Source organism: Etheostoma spectabile, chromosome 22 (assembly GCF_008692095.1).
Source record: "Etheostoma spectabile isolate EspeVRDwgs_2016 chromosome 22, UIUC_Espe_1.0, whole genome shotgun sequence".
Lineage (NCBI taxonomy): Eukaryota > Metazoa > Chordata > Actinopteri > Perciformes > Percidae > Etheostoma > Etheostoma spectabile.
The window spans coordinates 15,991,680-16,010,389 of record NC_045754.1 but is presented as its reverse complement, the minus strand read 5'-3'; the positions used below and the strand labels follow the sequence as shown (position 1 = coordinate 16,010,389).

At 39.2% G+C, this 18,710-nt stretch overlaps 1 protein-coding gene across 1 annotated transcript in view; it reads left to right on the top strand.

Moving 5' to 3' along the window:
- The window catches only part of LOC116672368 (trichohyalin), a 104,091-nt gene that overhangs the window by 79,803 nt on the left and 5,578 nt on the right, over nucleotides 1–18,710 (top strand). The window contains exons 22-25 of the mRNA XM_032504179.1: nucleotides 12,881–12,990; nucleotides 13,246–13,320; nucleotides 14,313–14,406; nucleotides 14,516–14,556. Coding sequence (XP_032360070.1) covers nucleotides 12,881–12,990; nucleotides 13,246–13,320; nucleotides 14,313–14,406; nucleotides 14,516–14,556 — 320 coding nt within the window. The remainder of the gene's footprint in view (nucleotides 1–12,880; nucleotides 12,991–13,245; nucleotides 13,321–14,312; nucleotides 14,407–14,515; nucleotides 14,557–18,710) is intronic.

Below are 18,710 nucleotides of genomic sequence, written 5' to 3'. Positions count from 1 at the left end.
TTTTTAATATTTTGGGAAATACGCTTATTCTATTCCTTGCCAAAAGTTAAGTGAGAAGATGGATACCACTCTCATATCTGTTCGGTAGCAGATTATCTTAGCATAAAGACAGGAAACGGGAAAACTGATAGCCTGGCTCTGTCCAAGTTTTCCACAGGTTATGGGAGATTATTTATTGGCTGGGCACAGTGACTTCCTAGGGTTTCTAAGTATATTTCCGCACATAGATGCTGTGCCTGTAACAACAGCCAGCAGCATCTAGTCACTATGATAGTGAAGCAGACAGTGCAAACCCCCTGCCAGGTGTAGATTTTCAATGTGAACACTCAGTATGCAATATAGACAGAGTGTTGAAAGTACAGCAAAGGTCATTTGATACTACATCTATTAAAATTTGAAATCTATTAAAATCACTTTTTTTAAATGATTCAACCAATCACAAAGTTTAATTTTTTTTAGTGCTGTCAAACGATTAAAATATCTAATTGTGATTAATCGCATTAATGTCATAGTTAACTTGCAAATAATCACAATTAATCACACATTTTTATCTATTCTAAATTTCCCTTGATTCTTTTTTGTCCCATTATTTTTCTCACTTTAATGCTCTTATCAACATGGAAAAGCTTGCTTTGTGCAAATGTTTTTTTTTAATTGAAAACCACATTGGCATATAGCCTACTCTAGTGTTCAATTTCACACGTAACATTCTCACTTTGAGAAAATTGTTAGACAGTGTTACGGGGGGGAATTGGCATCAGCTGTGTGCTTGGCCATCAAGTGTTTTTTCAGACTGGACATGCTGCGATGATAGCGCAGTTCACAACGACAAAACACACAGATCACTTTAGTCTCGTCAGTGGAACCATTTGACAACTTTTTAAAAAGTGAACTTTCCATTCAGAATCTTGTTGGCATCCATTTTGCCGTCTAGCACTCGCCATCCACTCAAAACGTAGCGTTACTACTCCTTGGGTGGCTCGCAAGCCCAAACAGGTGTGTGTGGCGTGCCTGACGTTTTGTTTCCGGTCTTGCTAGAGCCTGTGTGGTGTTGTAGTTTTTATAATGTTACTAGTTGTTGCAACATCATGTGAAAAAACTGCAAAGTTTGCTAGACCAAAAAAGAACGTTAATCTTGCGATAAAAAAATGAATGTGCGTTATTTACACCGTTAATAATGCGTTTAACTGACAGCCCTAGGTTTTTTTTTTGTTGCATTTGTAGTGAACTTTTTGGGAGTGTGTGTACAGTAGGCATGTATCTGAAGGTCTTTGTATTTGTGTATTATCTGGCTGTCTCCTGCACTCACACACAACCCCTTACATTTCCTTTTTGCATTCTTGCTGTCTTCCATCATTTCAACAACAGATGAGCTTTTCAATGAATTTGTCTCCAAACAGTGTTTAAACACCAGTGTGATGGTCGTTCTGACTATGACTCCTTCATTAGGTCCCAATCTCTGTTATTGACCAGCAGAAGATGAATTATCCGCTGGTGAAAAAAATCAAAGTGTTTGAAATGGTAAATGGTACACAACAGTGGCCTATAGAGGAAATCTATATTACAAATTGCCTTGGTGCACAGTAGCTGAACCTCAGATAGCTCTGTCTTTCTCGCTGTGTAAGTCTTTGTATGCACAGTGTGTACACACTTACCGGCCACTTTGTTAGGTACACCTTGCTGATGAAGATGTTGGAAACATGCTGCAGATTTGTCGGCTGCGCATAAGAATCTTCCGTTCCATCTTATTCCAAAGATGCTATGTTATTCTGAGATCTGGTGACGGAGGAGGCCATTTGAGTACAGTGATGTCATTCTCATGTTAAGATAAACTGCTGGAAGTAGTCATTAGAAGATGTGTACACTGTGGTTATAAAGGGATGGGCATGATCAGCAACACCACAGCCATCCTGAACCGGCAGGATGGATCCATGCTTTCATGTTGTTTACACCAAATTCTGACCTTACCATCTAAATGTTGTAGCAGCAATTGAGACTCATCAGACCAGGCAACATTTTTTTCCAATCTTCCATTTTCCAATTTTAGAGAGGCCATACCAATTGTATTCTCAGTTTCCTGTTCAGTATGACAGTATTGGCACCCAGTGTGGTCTTCTGCCTCTGTAGCCCATCTGCTTCAAGGTTTGACGTGTTGTGCGCTCAGAGATGCTCTTCTGCATATCTCGGTTGTAATGAGTGGTTACTTGAGATACTGTAGCTGCCTTTCAATCAGCACAAACCAGTCTGGCCATTTTCTTCTGACCTCTACCCTCAACAAAGCATTTTCACCCAGAGAACTGTGGTGCGGCTCACTGGATTTTTTTCTCTTTTTTTGGACCATTCTCTGTAAACCCTGCTGATGGTTGTGCGTGAAAATCCAAGTAGATCAGCAGTTTATGAAAATACTCAAACCAGCCTGTCTGGCACCAAAAACCGTGCCACCATCAAAGTCACTTAAATCACCTTTATTCACTATTGTAATGATTGCTTTGAACTTCAGAAGATCATTTGTTTCCATGATTCTTTTAGAAACAGAATACCATCCTACTATTGATACAAAGTATGCTGTCAAAGCAAAAATGTAGTGCCTTCCAACTGCATAGTTTTGGGATTTTGTGTACGCAAGAAATGCCCATATGTTTAGCAAGATTTTGTGAGCATGAGATAAGATTAATGGACATACTCAACTCACCATAATGCATTGCATCTTTTCAGACAGAATTTGGGCCAGGCTAAAAGCTGTTAATATGTCATAGTATCTGGATTTTGTGTACGCAAACACCAGTGTAAACAGTCTGCTGGTGATGGCATGCTTAATAGTTATTGTAGTAGAAAGTATGCCATAAATGTACATTGAGTGTGTAGTATGCAGTACATTAGAATGCGATTTCCAAAGACATACAATGTCTACATGCCTAAATGCATTGAGTTGATGCCACATGATTGGCTGATTAGATATTTGCGTTAATGAGCAGTTGAACAGGTGTACATATGGCCAGTGAGTTGATGTTTGTGTTTGGAATGTGTTTTAAATGCAAAGTCTTGTTCGCGTTTTCCAGGTCTGTTAATTGTTTCTTTTCTTATATTAAAGGGATTTGCATGTTATCTACCAGTAAGTTTTGTGCTTCCATACACAGCATGTCCCAGTCATTAGTGTGTTTACCTCAACTTCTTTTAGCATGGAGTGAAAAGATTTCAAACATCTTTAATGAGAAGGTTTTCAGATAGCAAACATTTATGAGTATCTTTTCATTTCAACTTTTTTCACAGCTATTATTGTCATCCTATAGAAATACAATTACACAGTAACTTTTAATCAATCTGACTCAGTGGGGTGCCTGCCTAGTGATCAGAGAGACCGGCCTGGTCGCTGCTTACATATCCCGTGCGTGTGTGCATGCGAATAACCAGTGTTCATGCTTTTTATAGAGAACGGCAAGGTGGAATAACGGTTCGTGCCTTGAACATGCAGTGGGAAAGGGGCGCTGTTTTATTTTGCACAGTAATTGAACATGAAGGCGAGCAAAGAGAAATGTAATTTTCTCCAGTTTCCTCCATTTTCTTCACCACTGCAGCAGTGATTTAGCTTCTTTCTTACATTGCTGACACCTGTGTGTGTGTGTGTGTGTGTGTGTGTGTGTGTGTGTTTTTGTTTGAAGTGTGGCTGTGTGGCTTTTACGAACATGAGTGTGTAGTATTTTCATTTTGGTGATGCTCCAGAGAGTTGCTCTCTGGAATGGTCTTATCTGCTCATTGATCTTACACATTATACCTAGTTAGAAGCCCCAAGCCTAGCCTAATTAGCTTAGCATGACACGCACCAATCACAGGTTTGATGATGGAGAAGTGAGGATGGACAAATGAAGCTCATTTGTTTAGTTGATGAACAAAGAGAAGTGGTCCAATTGTCTGCCTGTTTAACCATGGAATGGCCTTCGTATTTGTTCAATATGTGTGTGCATGCATGTCCTTGTGTCCCATCATGCTCAAACACAGCTCATTAAGCCACAGTCCTGTAATCCATCGGACGGACAGTCAAGCAGACATATTTCTCATATTATCTCTATATCTTTCTATGTCCCTCTTAACTGTCATACTGCCATAGTGTCTGCATTTCTGTGCATGGATGGGGATGAACCATGAAACATTGCTCTATGGAAAGGTTCATGGGAGGGGCATATAATGTATGATGTAGATATTAATTTAGCAAAAGAAAGAAGATGAAGAAAGAAAATTGGAAATATGTGTTATACATAAACATTGTTGTTCTTTTACCCATACGTCATGTTTTCTTTGATTTTATAAATATAAAAGTTGGATTACTAAAACTTAAAAGTTCTGAAAATGTGTATTTATATTTTTGGTGTGGCAAAAAACCAAGGCAAGTTCATATAAGTTAGTACAGTGGGGACACTTAAACATTTATATATTCTATTTACGTTTGTGACCGTGGTTCAAGGAAACAAGTGGAAATGAGTCTTTACAAATCCCGCATGCCACTCATCTAACAGCTTCTAATTTATAAAAGTAATTAAGAATGCTATTCTTGTAATTACTCAAGGAAAATCTTTAATTATCTTTCCTTAGCTGCAAGTAACTCTGTGTACACAAAAAAAAATGTTCTCAGTGCTCGAGTTCATATGTAGAGCCCCTGGTGATACTTTGAGCAAAGTCTCATGTGTCGAGCCTTCTTAGTGTTTTTTTTAAAATAGTGATTTTGATGCTATTATAGTAGTGCCCCTAGCTCTCCCATTCAAAAGGCAATTTGACCGAAAATGATAATGTAGTAAATCTTAAAAGTGACGCTTTGTCCTAATTATGTTTTTAAACAAAAGTTTGAGTCAGGTACATTCACAAAAAGAAAGTTACGCTTTAAGGACTAGCTTTAATTGAATGGAGAACCTAAAAGAGTGTGCCATTCATCCATCCATCCATCCATCCATCCATCCATCCATCCATCTTCGTAAGCTTATCCGGTATCGGGGTTGCGGGGGCAGCAGCTTCAGCAGGGGACCCCAAACTTCCCTTTCCCGAGCCACAGTAACCAGCTGTAACTGGGGGATCCCGAGGCCTTCCCAGGCCAGGTAGGAGATATAATCCCTCCACCTAGTCCTGGGTCTTCCCCGAGGCCTCCTCCAAGCTGGTCGTGCCTGGAACACCTCCCTAGGGAGGCGCCCAAGAGACATCCTTAGCAGATGCTCAAACCACCTCAACCTCGCTCCTTTCGACGCTAAGAGTTTGCTTCTTTTTCAATTTAACATTTTGCAACAGCAGCATACTTTTTTATTTTGTTCCTTATTTGTGAGATATATCTTTTAGTAAATACAGTGCCACATCTCATAAAAATGCTTCTATTCATGTAAACATGTAACATTATACAATTATAGAATAGTTTGATAACCCAGCCTTTTTGGGCTGAGTTTTGAGCTGCTTCACTGTACTGTCAAGTGAACTGTGGGTCTCTAGAGTTTGGCCTAGACACATTTTTATTTTGCAGAAATGTGTTTCCTACAAGTCAATCATATAGGAGAAAATAAGTAGTTATGAATGAATGGTTTTCACCGCTATACATTATTTTATTTTTCTAACATTTTATTAAGGTGCTGAAAAAATAACAACAGTGCTGGCAATGTTTTTCCAAACTAGTGCTGCATCAGCTCATCACTAAACAATACAGCAACACTCAAAACCTAAAATTGTTCTTTTGTACTGCTGCTGTCAGCTAAGCACTGTCGCAGGCTGGTCACCTGGACAACATCGCTAGGTTTGCCAAATGGGAATCCTACACATCCAGGACCCATTTATAGCTTTCTATTGTTGGAGGATACCAACAAATATAGCAGTCTTAGAAGCTGCATGACACAGTTTGCATCTTTCCTTTAGAAATCCTGCTGCAACCTCAAGAGCAAACTAATTCTAACTAAACTGAAAATGAACGCTGTGAAATAAAGTTACTAGATTTGGTATTGTTTATAATGATGACGTGTGCTGACATGATAACTGAATTTAGTACAAAACCAACAAATACCTTCTTTGTATACCTTACTTTAAAAAATGTTACTTTTTTTTTCTACCAAACATGCTTATTCACATACTAGAACTAATCAAAGGCAAAGTAAAGAAGATTAGAAATATGTATATGTGTTATAAATATTTAAGTTTTCTATGTTTAGTAGCTGACATTCAGTTAAATTGACACCAAGCCTGAGTTTCCTCTACATATTCAAAATATACCTCCTACAGTAGAGGGGGGAACTACATCTAGCTGGGAAGTGGGTGAGAAACTTCTACCAAGGCTGGTAGGGTAGCTCATGCAGACTAGATGCAAGAGATGGGACTTCAGTAATGGCAGCCACTGATAAACAACCCAGCAGCATGCATAGGAGAGTGTGTGATGAAAGGACTCGGGGAAAGAAGTTAGGCCATGCTGCAGCAGACGAAGGTAATTAAAGAAGCCATCATCAGCATCATTAATATGCTAGATCTGCTGTGGCCCACTGACTAGTCTAATGGAGAACATGTCATCATCGTCACCATTAGGGAGAGTGGGACACACATAAACACACGCACACATGGTCTTAATGTTGGGTCATGCCATGATTATCACCATTAAGCATGGAGTGAGAAGACCTGCTTAGGAAACCTCATTCTGTGCTGACATCGCACACGCACATTTACACATCGTGTACACACACACACACACACACACACACACACACGCCTGTAGATCTTTAATTCAGACCCTGTGAGTGATAAGTATGCATATTTAAGTGATGTCAGGCCTGTTGGGTCTTTTAATTAGACAGAATGAATGAATGTTTTATAAAAACGTGTTTAACAATAAATGTGTTCATTAATTTGATGAGAGGATGTGCTCTGATGAGCTGAGTGGAACAGAGTAATGGCTCGTATTCAGCTCTTGCGGTTTGATGGTGACGGTAGCAACGACCAGGCTGTCTGTTCTGGATTTTTTCCCTCCTCTTTATATTCCTCTCTTTAGCTAGAAAAGTTAACTTTGAATCCTATTTATCCCACAACCTCAGACAGCTTGGTCTGTTTTTAGTGAAAATGCACTTTTGTCCAAGACAGCTAATGTGCAATGTGATACTAGTCCACAGCTCCATTGAGAATAGAAGAGATGGAAAACCCATTAAGTCTTCACAATCTTTTTTTTCTCTTTTTCTTTCTGCAGGTACGCTTTGTGGGTTGTCATGAAAGTTCATTTAGAAGTTTAGAAAAAAGATTGCCTAAAGTTCATTTTGTATCTGTTGTCACTGTAAAGTGTGGGCTGTGAACTGGACAATATGCCTTTTTTTGATAGAATAAACCATCATAATGTACCAAAAAAAGTACCATTGCATTAAAGATCCCAAATCATCCACCAGCACTGCAGTAGTCAACTTATATTCTCTAGCATAGGCCTGAAAGGACCAGTGGTATCGCCCAACTGGGTTATAAGTGTGTCCCAAATGCGTTTTGTTGCCCCTTTTAGCCCCCATCATCTGCTAAAATATTTGTGCAACAAAACCAATCTAAATGTTAAGCAGCTATGCTACTTTACTCCTTCCCCCGCTTGCAATTGCACCTCCTTTGTCCCTTTTTCTCTAAAAAAATGTCCCTTTCTCACTCTCCCCCTCTTTCTCACACACTCTGTCACTCCCTCCCTTGACACTGGTGGAAACAGAGTGATGGTGCGTAATTTAGTCCTAATCACAACATTAGACTTGCTGCGATTTACATCCCTCCGCCAGCCGAGCCAGTCAGACAGTCAGGAGGGAGATGTTAATGTGCGACCACAGGTAATTACTGTCATTACAGTACAACACAGATCCCGCCAGTGTGTGTGTGCTTGTGCATGTAGAGGTGCATTGTGTGTGTGTTTTGAGCTTTTGAATGGCACGTTTTGATATTTTTGTGTATACCATTATTTTGCAGTAATAACGTGTGGTTTTTGTCAACAACTTCCTTTACATTCAGACGTGTCTATGCATGAGACAAACATTTTTGATAATGTAATTACAATTGATGCCCTGACTCGCTTTTGATTTGCTTGATGTGATTTCCTTGTTCTCCATGTTTTAATGCATTGCTTTCTTTGTGGAAATGCAGCACTGCCTTAATTTGAGTGTAATTGGAGTGTAATGCTTCATCATGTTAGGAAATTTGAATCATCAAATCACTGAATATGTGTCACTGTCATCTTCACAACTTCCTTTCACATCTAAGAGAGACTATTTGTGTTACTGAGGGGTCATTCTCTTGTACATGAACATTGTCTCATGTTGAAATATTAGACCAAGTCAAACCTTCCTGTTTTCCTTTTGACCTCTTTTTTTGCATTGGCTCATTTAGCAGTTTATTTCATTCCTTGTCCATTCCTCAAACAATTGACATCGCAGCTGATTTTAATATTACATTGCACATTTTGCACAAAATGCGTCATGTTGTCCTGTGAGTTGCACGAATCTTATTCCCATAAAATATTTAACAAAATTGACTGCTCAACTTTGCTCACTCTGTAGCCCAGGGTTAATGTGGTGCACACATGAAAGACTGGCTTCTCTTAGATAACGTTGTAAATAACTTACAATATGTTGACCCTGGGCAACTAAAAGTCTGTTATTTTCACTTTAACCTTGGGGTGCACAAGCAATAGTCCTGTAACTGTAAAAGTAGGTGTGGCCTAGACAAGAGTTTGACTTTTATATTGACACACTGTTAAATCCCAGACAAAGACGAGATAAACAAACATGCACTCCTTTAGCAGACTTGTGAACACTACAGACAATTTATTGACAATTTATTTTATTTAAAAAAAAATCTTTAGAGGAGTGCTTCCAGTACTCAAATTGTTTGTTTGAGGTGCTCTTCGGATGGGACAATCATATATAGCAAAACTCCAAAAATCCAAGGCACTCTCACTGGAAAAATCAATAAAAAAGCCTTTATTGTTATGGCTTAGTCATCTTAAACCTTTGAAAACAACTCTGACGCGTTTTGGCACACAAGCCTTCGTCAGAGAGTCAACAGTTTTCAAACAGGAAAAGACTTTCTAGCTTTTTGGAACATTCCAGTGAGAGTGCCAGTGAGTTTTGCTATATGTAATTTATTTTATTAATTATCTTGATTATTCTCGACTCTTCATTCTTATTAGATTAGACTGACTTTATTGATTCCAAATTGGTAAATATCAATGCTACAGCAGCAAAATATAAGACACACAGCACACATACTGAATATACTTGAATTAACAAACAGGATATAATACAAAAACAACTATTCAAAAATAAAGATAAAAAAATACAAGGGAAATAATGTACAACTGTATATACATATAAGTATATTGATATATAAGTGACGAATAAAAATGTTCAACCTACTTAAATAGTATTTATAAAGATGTAACTATAACCCATGTTTGTGCAACTTGCACGTGTGTATGAGTCTTATCTAACACCCAATGATGAAGTGTTAAAAGTGGCATTGCCTGTGGAAGGAATGTTTTATTTCTTATTGGCTTATCCTCTGTATTCTCCTGTTCCACTGTACACATTGGATGATGAAATTAAGGATAATTGTCATAATCACTTTTTTTCCAGAGATTTTTGCTCTGCATCAGCAGGATCAGGTGTCCTATTAATTTCTGTATTACTTTTAACTTGGTAGTGTTTTCCAGATAAACATTAACAGGAAAATATGTTATGGGATTCAAATCACACAGCAGTTTGATTTTTGCTTTTTTGATTATTTTGACATTTTGGGTTAATCATATGACTTTTTTGGATACTTAAATCATGGCCCACATATTGGGAACTTTTTTCATGTTTGCCCAAGTCTTTGTGGGAAGATGGTATGGTATATCAAGGTGTTTCCATGGCGATAAGGGTAATGTGTCAGGGTCCACAGAGTTTAGGCCTGGAAAGGTCCTGACTGATAAGCAGAATGGAAAAGTCAGCAGTTTGGCCAGTGCCGTCCCATCCCTGTTTGCACCCCTCTGTTTTCTCTCTAAAATTTCGTCTTCAGTCGTCTTCTGCTCTCCCCCCCATCTACCATCTGTCCTCCTTTGCACCTGCTTAATACCTCACCCTGCATACCTGTGACTGCAAATGCCATCTCTTTCATCATCCATTATTCTACTTTTATCTAATGTTTCTCTTGTGTTGCTATTAGGCTCTATTATTGACATTTATTTTCACCATGTCCTTGCTTCCCATCTATTACCGCCTCACTTAAGCCTTTTTTTACCTTCCTTTTTTTTACACTTTGTAGAGTGAGAAAGGCAGAAGCAGAGGCTGAAAAAGACAGCGGTGTCCCGGCAATGAGGTCCCCAGGGACCACCGGTAGACAATAACCCGTTATTTTTAGGCCCGTAAAATGTACTTAAATTCACAAGTATGTCGGATATTACAACTACCGCCTCCCATCGGTTAAAATCAACAATGCATTTGGTCTTTGCAAACAGAAATGATGCACAGTAGGCTGCATGTTTATTTGCAAATAGAGTGGGGAAGTGAGATCCGATCAAAGTGGTCACTCAAGAAACAGTAGGTAACGCATTTTAATGCCAGGTGTGAACTTGTGCACCTTGGGCCCTGACACACCAAGTCGAGCATCAGTCCTACAGTAGTTGGACCAACGGTGTGCGGTGTGTCCCGCACCGTCACCAAGCGCCGCCCATCGTCTGCCTTTTTCAACATGTCGAATCACCGTCGCCGGTCGTCAGCCATCGGCCAAACAGCAAGGTTTGGCACACAGAAGGCTTCTCTCCTTTTTCCTCTCATCCGATCAGTCCAATACACATAACAGCTGTCAAAACTGGTCAAAAATGACGTTTGAATGTTTTTTTGCGATGTAATGCGAATAACAATTTTTGTCCATAATATTATCTCCATAAGATGGCAAACGTACAACAATATATACTGTACATAACTACTTGTGTAGATATATTTAAAAGATCATTACATACTTACACAAAAAAATTATTTAACATTAAAAATTAATCTCCTACACTGAGGTATTTAATATAACTAGTAATAGACTTTAATCTCTCTGCACCCTCTGCACCGCTAAACAAGTAGACCCCTAGCACGCAAGCTAGCTTACCAGCCAGCCTCTTAATTAGTAAAATGTAAGAAGTTAATGTTTAATTAGCACGCTCTTGTCAAATCAAAGGAAAGCACATTGTTTTCACCAAATGACCAGATTTTTTTTGTAACCAGTGTATGATGAAGGCATGTGGGGTGGGTGAAATTAGCAAACTAACGTTAGCAAACAAGCCAACAGCCGGCCGTTCGGTCTCTCCACACTTTCTCCCACTGATTGAGCAAACGCTGTTTGTTGTGCGTATCATAGCAACGTTATCCGGTTTCCCTTGTTGAATGATGAATAGATTACATGGATGATCTGTGCTGTCAAATGATTAAAATATTTAATTGCGATTAATCGCATTAATGTCAAAGTTAACTCGCAATTGGTCTCAATTAATCACACATTTTTATTTATTCTAAATGTCCCTTTATTTTATTTTTGTCCCATTATATTTTGTCATTTTAATGCTCTTATCAACATGGAAAAGTGGATCGGCTTTCTTTATGCAAATGTGTTTTTATTGAAAACATCATTGGCATATAGCCTACTGTAGTGCTCAATTTCACACCAGCATTCTCACTTGGAGCAAATAATCTCTCACACAATATAACTAATTTTTCATGTGAAAAAAATACTTTGATATGGGGGAGCATCAGCTGTGTGCTTGGCCATCAAGTGGTATTTCAGACTGGACATGCTGCGATAATAGCTCAGTTCACAACGACAAAACACACAGATCACTTTAGTCTCGTCAATGGAACCATTTGGCAACTTTAAAAAAAGTAAACTTACCATTCAGAATCTTATTGGCATCAATTTTGCCGTCTTACACTCGCCATCCACTCAAAACGTAGCGTTACTACTCTTTGGTCGGCTCGCAAGCCCGAACAAGTGTGTGCGGCGTGCCTGTTGTTTTGTTTCCGGTCTAGCTAGAGCCGGTGTGGTGTTTTAGTTTTTCTAACGTTACTAGTTGTTGCAACAGCATGTGAAAAAACTGCAAAGTTTGCTAGACCAAAGAGAACGTTGCGATAAAAAAATGTACACCATTAAAATGGATTTACGTTAACGCTGTTAATGAGTTTAACGGACAGCACTAGTATGAACATACGTGGTACTTGGCTGTCGGCTGTAGTCTCTGCAGAGTTGAGAATGTACAGTCTGTGGCCGGGTTGGTTTAGTGGTAGAACAGGCGCACGTTTACAGAGAGGTTTATGCAGAAGTCTATAGTTCAAATCCGAACTGTGACAATTTTCTGCATGTCTTTCTCCCCTTTCTCACAGCTGTCTTGTCAAAACTTAAAGGCGGAAAAGCCCAAAAAATAATCTAAAGAAGGAAATGCACAGTGTTAATTTTTGACCAAGACAAAGGCGACAACGGCTGTGGCGAGGCGACGTCACAGTCGGCCTTTGTGGCCGCTAGTCCCCAGCCGTCAGCTGGGTGTGTCAGGGCCTGTAGAGCTTTCCATATGTGATTGGATCCCCCAAGATACATGATAATGTCAGGTCTGAACAGAGCCAGAGATGTGGAAAGCCAGTGTACAACGTTAATACTTTCCTTGAAAATAAGTAAGACTCTTTAAGGTTTAAAGTACATCAAAACAGCGATGGAGTGAATGTTAGTCTTTTTTCTGTTCATCACGAATCCAGTGAGAGAATAGATATGTTTTTTTTAAGTTGGGAAAATAACAAATTAGTGGGGAAATTATAATATGCACAGCATTTGCACAGCATTTTACAGTGTTGCTATATGAATTGTTATGTATGACCATGGATAATATGTGACTGTCTCGTAGGTGGACACACTCCGGTCGGAGCTGGAGGGGACACGGTCTGACAATGCAAACCTTCGCCATGAGAGTCAGCTGGTCATGACTAATGTCAGCCATTGGATTACTGAACAAAAGTAGGACCACACTCTTATTAGTAATATTCATTAAATTTGTATATGAAAAATGTAGTGTTTTTCCGATGGTGTGTGTGCAGTGTATTTTTTATAAATGTAAAATCTTTATGTTTATTTTTTACTTTTGTGTTTTGAATTTGGTGTCCTCTAAAGCAAAATATAGTAACTGGTGCGTATTTATTTCCTTATAAAATTCTTGCCTAGCGTATTTTTAAAGTTCATCGTTAGATTTCAGAATGTGTTCTCCCCCCTCAGGGCTTCCAACGAGAGCCTCACTGCCCAGATCAAGGCCCAAAACAAGGTGCTGCTCATTGTCACTGAAGAAAAAAAGTGAGTATTCATTCAGAGGAAGATTTTTAGGTACCTTACTTTATCAATGGGTGAATGTATGTCTGTGTGCTTAATCCTGTTTCAGCATGTTCATTTACTAAAGGGGGGGGGAATACTGCGTATGTGTAATTCAGGTGGACTGTGTCATGCTCGCACCTGACAATCATTCTGCATATCTGCGTTATCATGACTCACACACACGCACACATGCACACACAGACATGGGCGTGGCATATTCCTCTTTCCAGAGATCAAAGCGGGCTAGCTGTCTTCTGTCATCCCAACCCTCTGCGGTGCTTTACCTCCCCCAGCCCCGCCCAGCAGTCTGCTTTTTCCTTCCTCTCTCTCTTTCTGTGTTTGAGTGTTTTGTTCTTACCTTTTTGGAATTGTAACCTGTAGCAATGGTAAAAGTCTTTATACACGTGGAAAACCCGGGCTACGCAAAATTAGAACAATAGAATATTTGCTCTGTATACTCAGCAGCACCCTTCCTGGTATATACAGAAATGTGATGTTTCTACTTCCCATCCCATTAAATAAAATGTTGACGTGCTTCTGTAGTACAATATTACAATAAACAGCTGAATAACAACTTGTTTTAATAGCTCTGGATACTGAGAATTGGTGGCATAACAAAACGTTGACATAAATAGCCACAAGGGTAAGTAATAAATAATAAATGGCTGCACAAATCTACCATTTCATTATAATAGATCATATGTGTGTGTATTTGTATTCAGAGCTAATGTGTGAACTGCTAGTTAAAGGCTGTTCAGGAAGCAGAGAAACACAGACTCTGTTGCTGTTGTGTGGCAGAATATTTTGTCTGCCATGTTAATAAGCGGCCCTTGATGATAATAGGTCTGTGTGTCTGTCTCTTTCTCCCTCTCCCTCCCTCTCTCTCTCTCTCTCTCTCTCTCTCTCTCTCTCTCTCTCTGCTTATATATTATTCTCTATTCAACTTTGTCTCTGCATCTCCCTGGCTTCGTCAGACATCTTCAGGACTGTTGTGACACATTGAAGGAAGAGATAAAGAGTCTTAAAGAAGTGGCGGATAAGAAGGAGAGAGACATGGAACACTTTAAGGTGAACAAGTTCAAAGTGGAAAAGCAATGAACTACAAGTAGGAAGAGACAAATCAGAGTTGATCACAAACAGGTTTGTTTTTTGTTTTTCGCTTTATAATTGTTCGCAGGCCCAGATCCGAGACCAGGGCATCCGGCAAGACGAGAGAGCGTGAGTCATCTGTGTGTGCATGCATTTTTGTCCATCCACCAGCTGATGAGAGTTTAGCATTCACATCCAACAAAAGAGTTGCCCACCATGTTTCACTCTTCAACACACAATCTAGCCCGAACAAAGCAGATGATGATAACAGCAGGAGTGCCAAGTTGTGAATGAAACACCCCGTGAGCCTAGCCACCTGTGTTTTACCCTGTGTGTGCATGTATGTTTGTTTATGTGTCTCTTCTTCATTCTGAATATGCTATTCACGCTGGGCCTTTAACAATGATTACACTCTAATCAAGGGGCCATCCTCTCCTGCTTGCCACCCTCATGGCTGTCAAATAGCATTCATCAATAGAGAGGAGATATATTTATTATGTTCATAAAGGTAATTAAAATGAATGTGGCACAGATGGGATTGGGTGTAGGATGGAGTTGAGAGAAGGAGGGTGTGTGTGTGTGTGCGTGCGGGAGAGGGTGTTTGTGTGGGCACCGGCCTGCAGCAGTACTCCCCATACCCCCAGTGTGACCCCCTAAGGTCTCTCTCATTAACAACCCACCCCCCACCCACCTCATCCCGCTCTTCATACGCTCATGTTGCACCCCTCCCTTAACGAACCACCAGGCTCTGTTTCCAAAACGGATCAGATTTGTTTTGACTGGAGTAGGTTTCTATTCAAAGCTGTCAGTCATTTTAATGATATCATTAAGGGGCCGCGACAGAAAGATGAATCGGTTTTCTTTGTCTTTCCCTCATAATTGCGAATGAGCGAGAGAGAGGGACAGCGCGAGAGAGGCAGTTCATATAGATGCATGCATCAGAGAGGTTTTGATTGAGCGAATATAATAACATGGAACGAGATAAAAACAGTGAATGAAAGCCTCTTCCATAGTGTCTTCCCATCCATTCTCTTTCTTTTCTTTATTATGAGGATTCTTAATTTATTTCATTTCATTATTGTAACACCCCCCCTTCCCCACACACACACCCTACCAGAAATGCCATATGTATGAAAATTATACGTTTATAAGGCAACAGATGTGTCATGATACTTGCATGGCAGTCATATACATTCAGTGTATAAATCTCATTACTTACTGATGGCAAAGGGGATATCTTCAGTGTCTTTCCACCGTCACTATCACTGGCAGCAATCAACACGGCGTGGAGGTTTTGTCATTAGATATGCCATTATTAAAGAAATGTATTATGATTACATGGCCTACTGTTCCCAAGCAGCAGGAGTGTCACGGCTTCACATTATGGATGGGAGTTGGTGCCAGTAAGGCCCACAGAGAGGTGAGGAAAAGATGAATAGAGCAGATAGAAATTTAGATTGGTAAAATACAGGCCTCTGTTATATTTCAGTTAGAGAGAATATGTTGAATGTTTTTTTGTTTTTTTTTCAAATAAATATACAAATCAAGTCAAAACTAGGATTGAGGGGTTTGTTTGCCACCGTTCTGATCTTCTGGCAAATGTTTGGCTTTGATAGATGGCCGGTTGGCGATGCCGCCTGTTCTGAAAATGTAGGAGAGACCGTGGTTTTTAACAAAACTTCTAGCTTTAATAGCTACAATCTGTTGCACAATGAAGGTACTGTCTGAAGTACCCCCTCAAGAGCAGACAAATCAGGGTCACATTTTTAAATGTGCCTGTAAAACTCTTCTCCAAGGTGCTATGTGTAGCATGGGGTGTTCTCCAAACCTTGCCATGCTGTGAGTCCTTGCATTCCACTCCAGAAGTGTTCAATATGAAGAGCAAGAATCAGCTCTTGCAATGCAAAAATGGCTCCATATTTGTCCTTTAGAACAATATAGCTTTGCTGTAAAGTCTGAAAGGCATGCAGAGAAAATGCAAATATCTTTCAATTCAATTTTATTTATAGTGTCAAATCACAACATGAGTTATCTCAGGACACTTTGCCGATAGAGAAGGTCTAGACCACACCATCATTTACAAAGACCCAACAATTTCCTCCCCAAGACCAAGCATTTGTTAACAGGCAGGAACCTCGGACAGACGCTGGCTCTTGGTGTGCAGCCATCTGCCGCTGCCGGCTAGGACACAAAAACACAGATACAGATATACAGCTATGGAGAAATATGATTCATAATCACTCCAGTGACTCAATTAATTATATTGATTCACATTTTGCCTCAAATGATCCAAAATAATATCTGAAAACATTAAAATACCAGTACACATTGAAATGCACTGTGGCAGAGGCAGAGATTTATGCTGTTTGTTGTGACTGTCTGACACAACCCAGCTGGGGAGAAGAGCTCATAAAGCATCAGGCTTCATCAGTCGCACCATTAGCAATGTGCTCTCAATTAACAGCACCCAGTGATCACAGCAGAGGATTTGTACAAACACAGAGAACCAAAGTGACAGGAACAGAAATAGGAGATAAGAAGAAGACTGAAGAAGAAGACTGTCAAGTTTTGCATAAAATGTTGAGATGAAAGCAGTAAATAAAAAAGATGGGACCGATGAAGGGACTGTGTAGTTTATTGCCCGGTTTAGAGAGCATGGCAGCTTGGCTGTGACACTAATGACTGTAATTACACACACACTGATTGGGTTAGGCCGCTAATTACACACATCCATGTTTGCGTGTAAACACAGGAACACATGTTTACACAGGCGTCACGCCAAGCGCTGAGTGCATCACTGCCTCTTCACACATCGGGTGCATAAATCTCACACTGTTGTCTCAGCGGCGGTGATGTTTCATGATCTGCTGAAGACCACATTACCATCTAGAAAAGACTTTAAATCATGTGAAGAATCTGTGGAGATGTGGCGCTTTGGATTTTATGCTTGTGCTTAAAGTTTATGGCTCCTGTTTTTCCTTCGCTGAAGAAACCAAAACTCATGGAACTTATCTTTTAAAAGGCATTTACAATTTCAGCATTTCTTCTCATTAATGTTTTTTGTATCGTCAGTATGGTGTGAAATTAAAAGATTTAGAAAGGTCAGTTGCAAGTGTGTTCAGTTTTTGGATGTCATTTTCAGGAAATTAAGTTTCTTTAACAAAAAAATGCTTACATTGGCCAAGCTTGATTTAGTTGATTAGTTAGATGGTTAAAAGGCAGTGATTGAGATTCTATTCCTTCAGCTGGTGTATGTATGGATTTATATATTATCCATATTATTATTTTATATATACTTACATACAGAGTATATATATATACACGTATACATATATGTATATATGTACTGTATATATACATATATGTGTATATATGTGTGTATATATACAGTATGTGTGTATGTATATATATATACACATGTATACATATATATATATATATATATATACACATGTATACATATATATACACATATTTACATAATCCATATATATGTATATAAATATATGTATATATACATTTATGTACTGTATATATGTACATATATGTATACATGTGCATATATGTATTATATATGTGTATATACAGTATATGTGTAGATACTGTATGTATATATATACCTCATATATGTACAAATGTATGTGTATATGTATATATATATGTATGTATGCATGTATGTGTGTATATATGTATGTGTATATATATGTATGTGTAGAGAGAGAGAGAGAGAGAGAGAGAGAGAGAGAGAGAGAGAGATATATAGATATATAAAAACATAAATATAACTTTGTATTTTGTTGTCATTTTTCCTATACAACCAAAAGAGTAATCTTAGTCAAGAGATGGTACAGTGATACCGTTTTTATACAGTGGTGTTATTGTCCCTGTTGTGTATATTGCTGCTATTTTCTTTTGGTTGAGGTTTACCAAAGATGGTTTTCAAATACATGAGAGTGGTCCCTCCCTCATCGCCACCACTGAGGAGCAAGGCCAGATGGCCCTTAGCCCCAACCGCTCCAGTGGAGCTGCTCAGTGGCCAGCAGATCAGACTGTGGCTGTACTGGGCAGCTTCCCGGTACGAATGTATTACTGTGTAAATGTGACAAGTCGTCAATGCAAATGAGAAATTGTTCTCAATCAAGTTACCTGGATAAAGAAAGGTTAAAAAAATTGTCAGCTCACATATTAACAACTCCCTTAAGTGTCTCCTCAAATCTTAAATGTTTTAAGTTATCACTAATAGGGCCGTGTGTGTGTGTGTGTGTGTGTGTGTGTGTGTGTGT